General features: G+C 36.9%; 1 protein-coding gene across 3 annotated transcripts; it reads right to left on the bottom strand.

Annotated features, from left to right (window-relative positions):
* Nucleotides 1-6,006: 6,006 nt before the first annotated feature.
* On the bottom strand, nucleotides 6,007-8,417 carry LOC111884384 (cytochrome P450 CYP72A219). Of its 3 annotated transcripts, XM_042900106.2 has the most exons (6): nucleotides 8,015-8,417; nucleotides 7,694-7,920; nucleotides 7,363-7,604; nucleotides 6,888-7,272; nucleotides 6,734-6,770; nucleotides 6,441-6,577 (listed from the first exon to the last, which is right to left on the bottom strand). In XM_042900106.2, the coding sequence occupies exons 1-5, from the start codon at nucleotides 8,295-8,297 to the stop codon at nucleotides 6,750-6,752; spliced, it is 1,158 nt and encodes a 385-aa protein (XP_042756040.1). In that variant the 5' UTR covers nucleotides 8,298-8,417; the 3' UTR covers nucleotides 6,441-6,577; nucleotides 6,734-6,749. The 3 variants fall into 3 exon arrangements, with proteins under 3 accessions (XP_023736467.1, XP_042756040.1, XP_023736468.1); XM_023880699.3 differs by lacking the exon at nucleotides 6,734-6,770 and having other exon boundaries at nucleotides 6,007-6,577; nucleotides 8,015-8,415; XM_023880700.3 differs by lacking the exon at nucleotides 6,441-6,577 and having other exon boundaries at nucleotides 6,584-6,770.
* Between the last annotated feature and the right edge of the window lie 2,539 nt (nucleotides 8,418-10,956).

Genomic DNA, 10,956 nt, shown 5'->3' on the forward strand with positions numbered 1-10,956 from the left:
AAGCCTCATAAAGCCCTAACCCTAGTCTCTCTTCGTGGTTTTTGCTCATCTTTGATGGTTTTTGGTGCTCTTAGAAGGAAGTGGAAGGATAATTTGTGCAAGGGTCAAGCAAGGAACATCTTCTCATTTTTGATATCACCTTCTGGACCATTTTTAAGGGTTCGTTTTGAATTTTGAGCCTTTCATGATTTTTGGGTCATTTTCTTAGCTTTTTACCTAGGTTAGGTAGAGAACATGCATAGGGCATACATGTCCAAATGTTGTGTTTTTTTATGAACCTATATAGTCCTTTAAAGCTTTAGGGAAAGTGGGAGTTGAAGACTTAATGGATTAAGGACTCAAATCATTAAGTGGTTGTCTCATATTGTTGTCACGATGTGACATTGAGGATGTCACGATGTGACTAAGGAGGATTTCCACGATTGTCTTGTCATGTTGTGTTTACGATGTAGCTAAGGAGGGTTCACGTTGTGATGCTTGCTGAGTGGGTTTTATGTAACCGATTTGGCAGAGTTGGAGCAAAGCGAGTTACAATCGGATTGAGTGTGTTCTCACGACATGACCAAGGGTTGGCCATGACATGAGGTTCACTGGTTGATGTTGTTGACTGTTGACTTTGACTTTGACCATTGACTTGTTGACATGGATTGACCTTTGGTCAAGATTGTTAACTGTTGACTTTGACTTTGTGCTTACAGTTTGTGGTTTAAACGTATTTAGGTACTTCCACTTCCAAATGGAAGGGCCCGACTTGACTACACAGCATCCCCTAACGGCTTTAGTAAAACGATTGTTATTGTATTACTTTAATGTTGAAAAATACATTTTCTCTGACTGGTTTTAAACAAATGGTTATATGGATTTGATGTTTTTTTAAATGTAAATTTTACCATGAATTTTTGGGACGTTGCAGCGTCGCAAAAACTATAAGATGCTTGGACCGCTCTAGCGAGCCTACAGTCTAGTGGCCCGCCTCATAAGGCCTATAATAGCTGGACCGCTCCCTTGGGCCTATAGTCTGACTGGACCGCCTTGCAAGGCATATGGTATACTGGACCGCCCGAGTATCTTGGCCTACAACACCAAGTTGGACCCCTTCAAACCAAATAACCAGCAACCACATGTAATTATATAGATCTACCAATCTAACAAATATGTGCAACATACTAACATCCTACACACAAGGATACATACTACAGTTCAAAGTATAGTGATAAAACTTACCTTATAGTCTAGCAGATAATAGCTCAGGTCACAAAATCTGAGAATTGGTACTACAGGTGTAACACCCATTTTCTAGAATGGATTGGTTTATGTCATTAAGGAGTCAAAAGCTTGTTTTTAGGAAAACCGGGTGTCACGACATGACCACAGTGTGGTCATGACGTGACAAGGCAAATGAATGTTCATGTGTTTGAAATGGTTGTCACTACGTGACAGAAGCTGCAATCCAAGCCCACAAAATTTTTAGGATTTCTTCCATATTTGAAGCCCTTAAATCATGTCCTAGAGTATCATCTTCAGCCTCTATCCCTTCCAAATGAGCCCTAGCCTCCATTGATGAATCCTTGAGCTTTTGGTGGTGTTTTAGTGACTTGAAGAAGAAGGGATCATCCTTGGTGCTTAGATCCAGCTTGCAAGCATCATTATCATCTTCTAGCAACTTCTCCGGACCTTTTGAGTATTCAAGCTTCAAGCTTTATGATTCCTTGTTGCTAGATCTAGACTTTTACGCATTACTCTCCATGCTACGGCTATTTGTGGTGTTGTGATCCCATAAAGTTGGCAACTTTATGTGTCCTTAGAGTCCCTTGGTGGTTAGACGTGCTAGATCTGAAGATTTGTGGAGTTTTTAACTTTTGCATGAGGTTTTGAACTCTTTTTCTCTATTTTTGACCTAATTTGAGCTCAAGACTTGCATTGGGTATTCAAGACTTTAAAGCAACGATTTTTATAGCCTATGGGGTGTAAGAAAGCCTTCTAGAGGAGTTGAGTGCATGGCTTAAGGGATTATCACCTTTTAGTTTTTGACTGGTTTGACTTTTGATCAAACTTGAAGGAATTTTGTTATTGATCAATGGCCTTCCATGTTTTGGTGTTATTTGGCTCACGAGAGAAATCCATGAAGAAAGTAAGCATGGCGCGACATTTATCGCCTAGTAGAGTGCCCTAGGGGTTGTATGTAGTCACCTAGGATAGCCTGAGAACACTTGATCTATGCTTTCTTGTCTGTTTCTTTTTTGGCTGTGGCTCCAGAGTGGGATCATCTATACGAATGTGTATCTCACCTCTGGTTACATATAGATATGCATTCTTTGGAGATTTTTCGTTAGTAGTGTAGTATGTTGAGAGAGGCCTAGGATGCGGTAGTGAGCTGTTAGACTGGTAGATTCATGTAGATCATTGCATGCGATTATCTGTTTACTCGATTCGTTTGCTTGATTATATATATTTTGAAATATTGTGAGCGGTCAGGTTGAGGCAGTCCTGCTCTGTGCTGTAGGCCAAGATTCCAGGTGCGAGCTGGCTCTAAGCTATAGGCACAATAGGGGAACCAGTCGTGGACTGGAGGCTCAGACGAGCGGTTGGGTTGAGGTGGTAGGCTAACATGCCCAGGGGAAATCTAGTCTTTGTGGTTGTGGGCCCGGGGGAAATCCAATCTTTGTGGCTGTGGGCCCGGGGGCAATCCAATCCTTGTGACTGTGGGCCCAGTGTACATGCATTGTATATGTATTGTAGTGTAGGGTATTTTGGGGGAACACAGAAAGCTTCATGCTTACCTAATTGTTTATAAATGTTTTTCAGGTACCATTAGTGATTATGGAAAGTCGAAGGCGTGACTGTACACATTCTTCAACACCAATGGAGATTCCGTGTTTACTAAATTACACTTATTTCTAAACAATGTCCTTTGGAATAAATGATTTTTCTTAACTTGGATTCTATATATGCAAAGTTTTACGATAAATAAAAACGCAAAATTTTCATTTGAAATTTTTTTTTGTTCTAAAAACTAAATACAATTTTATATATAACAAAATTCAAAAGAAAGATTTACATAGATGTTGTGGGTAAACAAGCAACAAGTTGTGCCACAACCCCTTTTTGGATGACAAAACTAATTCTTTTAGAAACAACATCTATAGATCTTGGAGTCATAACATTACTATGCATGACCCATTGGACTCAATTGGGTAGCTCCATGGCTTCTGGCACAAGGAAACCGAAAGTATCAATGCAAAGTGTATAAACGTGTGTTGATTTTCCATGCACGCTTTCTCATGTTTTGCCACTTTGCTTGATGTAACTTTTCAAGAAACTTGCCCCACAGTGAAAACTCCACTCCCCAAGCCCACAAGAGGGGAAACCCATGTTAGATCCACACATTCATGTTTTCCTCCAGCCCATCCAAGTAATAAAACATCAGCTGGTCTAAGTGTTGATCTTCCTTCCAATGGGTCAGTCAGAAAGTTCACAGGGGCCTCTTTCTTGGCAGAAATCTCAGCGCGCCTAAATATGTCAAAAAGAACATCCCTAACTAGATCGTGCCGGTACTTGAAACCCGGGAGCTCTTTAAAATGAATTGTATGCTCCCCAAAGGAGTCCAAGCATGCCTTGCGACAAACAGGGCAAGTCTCGTCAGCTGGAAATAAAGGGATCATAAGGCGATACTTGAGGATGGCACGATACTCCACTGGCGACATATGTTGGCCAAGACCGTCAATAGGAAGAGTCATAAGAAAATCTTGAGCATGTGGGGCCCTTAGACACTCAAAAATTGCTTTTTGCCTAATCGTCATGTCGAAATGAACTTCCATGTCTTGGACAATTTTACTAAAACGGGCACTCACCAATGAATGTTGGCCTTTTTGAGGGGTGGTGCCCTTATTAGTGAAACCGCTAAAGTTAAATCCCGTAATCATATCACGAAGACAGATCACTTATACAACAATCAGAGACCAATTCTTAAACTACAACCCAAAACCCTCAAATTGACCTAATGTCAAACTTAGTCAAATGTCAAAAAGTCAAAAGTTAAAAGTCCATTAGTTGGTCGCCACGTTGTGGCCAAGCATTTTCTATGTCGTGGTGACCTCACGACAAAACAGTCGAGAAGACCGTCCACGCAACATCGTGGAGGCTAAATCTCCACGTTATGGGATCTGTCTTGACCAACTTAATTCATTAAGCTCTTAATCATTCAAGCTACACATTCTTATTTTCAAGAAGGCTCTCTCTCACCCAATAAGTCATAAAAATCGGTGCTTTATAGACATGCATGTCCACTGCATGTCTTGCAATCCAACTAAGTTTAAAATGGAGAAAATAAGGTCAAAACCTCATGCAAGGAATCAAAACTCAACCATACTTTAGATCTGGAACATATGACCCCGAGGGAACCTCAAGGATCCATAAAGTTCCCAAGTTTATGAGATCCCACCACCATAACTAACCCAAACATGAAGAACAAGGAATAAAAGTCTAGATCTAGAAACAAAGCACATAAAGATTAGGTCTTGAAGACTCATAAGGGTCCAAAATATGTGCTAGATTGTGGAGGAGGAGCTTGGTTGCTGGATTTTCTCATAATGGGTGTCTTCTTCATTTCACAAAAAATCACCACAAAACTTAAAAAAAAAACTCAACAATAGAGGCTATGGATGCTTCTAGGTCGAAAGGATGGTGATGGAGGTTGAGGGTGCGCAAATCCTAGCCATCACATCCCTTAAATAGGGCTTAAGGCCTGAAAAATTAGGGTTTTACATGAAGACGACAACCATCTCGTGGCCAATATCTTGCACATTGTGGCACCCAAGAAGAATAGGTGTTCCACTCTGGTGTCGCCACGTCATAGTGCTATCATCACCACGTCATGGCCACCACAAATTATTAGGTTTAAACTTTAAATGTCTGTATTCATAAAGATAATTATGCCTGGAACTTGGGTGTTACACTATGTTCTTTGCATTACTTGTTGATTGATTATATAGATAAGGACCAACAACTATAAATAGGGACCTCCATTAATCCTAAATAGCACTAAAAGACAAGAAAACTGTATCTCCTCTTTCCTCTGATGTTTGGAAACAACGGCACTGACCAACGGCGCTAACCATGAACCTTGTATGGTTCAGGTCACAATTTTCAAGCTACGAGCTTGAAGTCTCTGTCTTGCTTGTTGATTGTTGTTGTGGGGGTGACTTGATACAAAGCATCTACTTTGAGGCTTTGGTATTTCTTCTTGACATCACAACATGTAAATTGTATATCCTTCTTATGGGTTAATTAAGTTGCATAAAGTTTAATCAACATAGATCCATGTTCTATTTATGATGTTTGTTTTGCTTGAATTTTTTTTGTTTAGATTTTTTTTTGTTATAATCATCATAACCCAAATAGCTGGCAATTATTCTACTCTATGTAGATCATTTGATCATCACAGTGACATTAATGGAATAATTAGTTAGCCAAAATAGAATCTATGCACTCATTTCAACATGAAGGATTTTGGAAGACAATCATTTTTTGGGTTTGCAAGTGAAGTATGAAAGTGAAGATATAGTTCTACATCAGCATAAGATGGCTGGATTTTGGTATGATAGATTGTAAACTTGTTGTGATGCTCATAGATAAAATTTTGTGTCTCGTCATGACCTGAGGCTTGACCTTGCAGTCACGTCACGCATCGCACCATTTAGAACCTTATATGATATTATATGAGTAAATACACAATTATGTGTAATCCATGAACAGAAACTTGATTTTCTTGTGTATAGGGGAAATACATCACTTAAGTTGACATTTATCAATTCTATATATAGTTGCTAATATAGAAAGTGTTTGAATAGATATTGTCTTATAGTTAATAATGCTCGACAATGCAGAATAAGTGGTTTGAGCCATTTTGAAATCATGATACCATGTCTCTACCCTCAAACTCTTTATTTTTATGATTTTGATCGTACTATATGTTATTGTATGCATCAATATTTTCCTCGGACAAAATAAAGACAACAATCATAGAAATTATTGATAAGTTATTCACCTGCGTCTATACGCTCCTATGAATAATGCATCATTTATGCATTCAATATAGTAGACATATAAACCAACAGTATGTATGTATCTCGTTTTTTTTCTACAATAACCACTAAAGTTTGTGCAAAGTTAGTTTAGCACCAAACTGAGGTTGCAAAGTGATGATAGTATGTGGAGCATGCACATATGATGGGGAAAGCTCGAACGAGAAACCTCTTAGAATCATAACAAGTGCCAATTTTGCTTCCAACATAGCAAAGTTTTGAGCGATGCATATACGTGGACCCCCTCCAAAAGGGAAGTATGATGCTTGTCCCTTTGTTGCCTTTGACACACCTTCTGCAAATCTCTCAGGCTTGAACTCATGCACATCATCACCCCATGTATCACTATCATGATGTAAAAGCATCATGTGCAAGTAGAGGAGTGAACCGGTTGGTAAGGTTGTGTTTCCTAGTGTAGTTTCTTCATGAATCATCCGCTCCAATACTATACCCGCGGGGTATAACCTAAGTACCTCATGCAAAATCATATTGATCTGAAAAATAAATAATTAGTATACACCAAAAATATGATTCTTCTCAACAACAAGAATAAAAAATGTGATCATGTTTTTCTTCATTTGTTGTGAATGGCTTCTGATAAAACCTCAAGAACCCATAAGTGAAGTCTCAAGTTCAAAAATGGGCATCACCTTCTTGAATCTTGTTCTATAAGATAGTGTGATTGGCCTACACATTTTTTTTAACGCCATGGTAAAATAAATACTAGTAATTAATACATTATGATTCTATTTAGTTAATACACAGTTTGATAAATCCAAGCCAAGCACAAGAGAAATTACTTACAACTTTTAGGTGACTTAATCCATCAAAATGTGGTTTTCTTTCCCCAAACACCTTTAAAACTTCATCTCTAGCACGATCTTGCCAATTTGTATGTTGGCCTAACAAAATCATTGCCCAAATAAGCAAGTTTGCAGTAGTTTCTTGCCCTGCAAAATAAAAGAGTTTGCACTCTTCGATGACTTCATCAATACTCAGCCCTAAATTTTTATCCCCTTGTTGTTTGATCTCTTTGTAGTTCGAATCCAATAATATGCCCAATAAATCATCGCTACTACTTTCCCCAGCTTTCATTGCTGTTACTCTTTTATTTATAATTTTCTTTATTGATCCCTTTATTTCTCGGTCAATCTCCTTCATCCTTCTATTGCTCTTTGTAGGCAAAAATCTAAGAAATGATAATTAATCATTTAATTGTAGAATCAAACAGTATTTGTGGACAAAATCTCAAAGGTATTATAAATTGAAGCATGCTCACCTTGATCCTGGAATATACACTGATTGTGTAGCCTTAATAACTAACACTGCTTGTTCTTTTTGAAGTTCAAATATTTTTCTTCCTTCCTGATAGCTGCTACCAAATGCTGTACGTGAAATTACATCACTAGTAAATGTTTGGAGATGAGGGTAAACATCAACTTCACTCGATCTTTCCTTTGTTAATTCTTCCCATTTGTTGATCATCTCACTACAGCTTACGTAAAAAGCAGGTAACATATCCTACAAATATGAGACATTAATGGAATCAGTAATTTACAACATAGAGTTTGTTGGTATTTTTGGTAACTTAGTAAGAAACATGAATGAACCTTGAGCTTTTCGACATGGAAAGCAGGATTGATTATCTTTCTATGTTTTGCCCATTGATCAGCCTCAACATTTGCTAGCCCTCTTGCTAGAATATTTCTTAATGGATTTCCTCCTCTTTTCTTTAGAAACTGAGAATAATTGGCCAAAATCTCTCGTATTAGTGCCGGTTCTATGACGTGGACCAAAGGTCGTGGACCCATCCATGTAAAGAAATTCTTTCCTTCACCTATAAACCATACAAGTATAAATCATCACTCTTTCATTCAATAAGAATCAAGAATCAAGAATACATTGAACATAATATCCAACAGCTTTCTTACCATAAGTCTTTGCGGAGTTGTACAGAAATGGCATGACACGTGGGACGATGTTGTCGTTGAGATTTATGGGTTTCGATTTGGCAACAGCGGTCATCTGCACCATCTCTTTTATGTCTCCGTATAGAAATTTGTAGGGAGTTCCGTTCAAACCTTGTTTTCTTAGGAACTTGTCCATCTTTTTCGGCTTCAACCAGATCCAGTTGAAAAATCTCCATCCGTATATCATCACTATCACTCCAACAACACATACCACTGTGTTGATCATACTAAAATTTAGCTCCATTTCTAGAGGTGGTAGGGCGCTTTTCTTTTCCCTAACATGAAGATAGATACACACTCTATTTATAGGTTCAAGTTATGATACCAAGTGATAGCAGCTGAGTCAAAGAGAAATTGTAATTGATTTTGTATTTTGACTTACGAGTCTTGTTGATGATGAATGAAGGGACTGTATTTATCGATGGATAATGTTCAATCAAGTCGCTTGTGTTCGAGTTATTATAGTTATAATCCATATGTTATTGTTTTTCAATACTCTCATCTACACAAAGAAAGTGAAATTATTTTAACAAATAACTCAATAACATCATTCATTTGTAGTTTGATGAAACTCACTAACATGGATTGTTAACTTACGAATAAAACAATTTGATAATAAACTCCAGAATGACATAACAAAGATGTATGTTTTTGATTAAAATTATAAATTAATAAAAAAAAATCTCATCAAAGTAAAACTCATAATCAGTTTGTATATTTCATCATCTTCGTGATTTTCAAATTGTGCCGCCACTTTCATGTATTTTATGGGACATAATGACTCAAATTAAATGCAAGTGTTAATTTTGGAGAGAAAGTACAGAAAACAAGTCTTTTAAGCCAGATATGTAAGTTAATGCAAGTCGAGGTACAAATGTTGTATTTTATTTTTAAGTGTAAACTAAAAATGGAAATTTGTCCCTACCTGTTGGTTTGAGATTGACGTCCAACTTGTTGAACAAGTCTTTTCCTAGCGGTCCACAACTAGTTTACACGTCTATATTTTCTTTTCTTATTTCTTTTTTTGAAAACTAAAACTTATATTGTCTTCGAACCACATTTATAACTCCAGTAGAAAATGTGTATCAAATCTCTCCAAGTTTGTTTGTTTATTGAGTAAATTACACTAATGGTCCCTATGGTTTGGGGTAATTTGTACGTTTGGTTCGTAACTTATTTTTTTAACTCGGAAAGTCCATAATGTTTGCTTTTATTACGTATTTGGTCCCTACTTTTTGTTTTTGTTACGCGTTTGGTCTCTGTCTTACCTAAAAATACTATTATGCAAGGTAAGGTGAGGGGGTGGGGGTGGGCTGTGTTTATCTAAATAAATTAAAAAATCAAGGGAAAAATAATCCTTTTAGCTAACACAGGGACCAAAAGCGTAATAAAAACAAACAGTAAGGACCTTTCGAGTTAAAAAAATAAGTTAAGGACCAAATACACAAATTACCCTAAACCATAGGGACCATTCGTGTAATTTACTCTTGTTTATTAAGTACCATAGACTACTGAAATAAACTATATTTTGAATCAAAATTTTATTTCGTTTTAATTATATGCAACTCGAATATAAAGAGCATCTTGATGATATGATTTTTAAAAACGTTTATACAAAATAAGTAAACATAATAATTGCAAAATAACAATAAATAAAATTATTAAGAAAAAATACAAAAATGGTCCTTATGATATGCATTTTTCCAACGTTTAGTTTAAACTTTGATTTTTTTTTTTGTTTCATGGTCTTTTTGGCCATGTTTCTATGTGGAAATGGTTTCTGCAAATATTGAAATGACTATTCTGCAAATATTGAAATGACTATAATATCTTTGGGGTATTTATTTTCTATTTTTCTTTCACTATTTGAAAATATATTATTTCTTTATTTATTTTAATAATTAAAAATAATAGGGGTCCTCTCTCTCTCTCTCTCTCTCTCTCTCTCTCTCTCTCTACTCTCTCTCTCTCTCTCTCCTCTCTCTCTCTCTCTCTCTCTCTCTCTCTCTCTCTCTCTAACCCAAACCCCCTGATTGCAGCCCGAAATTGGTCTAAATACTTTATCCAATTTTTTTGTTGTCATGCTCCACTTCATCTAAATCCTAGTGCGAATTTGTGGTCTTACTCGTTCTTTCCTTGCTCTGGTGGTGATCATTGGCTTTGATGAACTTCATCTTCCCCTTAAAATCCAAAAATCTAGAAATCAAAATTGAGTATTGTTCATCGTCTTCTACAAAAGGATTTCAATGGCTTAGGTAATTTCACAACACGAACCCGTGGTGAAAATCCAACCTGAAACATGGGAATCATTTTGGGGATTTGATTTTTGAGAGAATGAAATAAGCTCAAGACCTCCCTCATCTCTGAAATCGTTTCTGAAAAACGCTAAAGCCCTCGTCTCTAAAATGATTTCTGAAAAACATTCAAGCCCTAATCTCTAAAAAACGATTTTTGTAGGTGTATGTGTTGATCTCCTTGTGTGTGCGCGTGTGTGTGAGTGCTCACACCGTTCATCCATGGAGAAGCTCCCGAGATCAACCTTTTTTGACCCTAACAAAAACCAGAAATAGATTTATAGGTTTGTGTTCTCCGTGTTTATCTATGGACCCATAGATTGCATGTTTCCAGAAACCTATTAACGAAATCAAATATCTTTGTGTGTGCTGTGTGTGTATGTGTTTATAGAGATGATTTTATGTCTTGAAAACATGATTTTTTCAATCGATTGTCAGAAGAAATTAATTTGTGTTCATCATGTATGTTAAATGTGTTCATCATTTTCCCCAAAAGAATTTATGTGTCTTCAAACATGTTCCTCCGGGTAGGTACGAGAGAGAGAGAGAGAGAGAGAGAGAGAGAGAGAGAGAGAGAGAGAGAGAGAGAGAGAGAGAGAGAGAGAGAGA

This window comes from Lactuca sativa, chromosome 3 (assembly GCF_002870075.4).
Source record: "Lactuca sativa cultivar Salinas chromosome 3, Lsat_Salinas_v11, whole genome shotgun sequence".
In the NCBI taxonomy this organism is placed as follows: domain Eukaryota; kingdom Viridiplantae; phylum Streptophyta; class Magnoliopsida; order Asterales; family Asteraceae; genus Lactuca; species Lactuca sativa.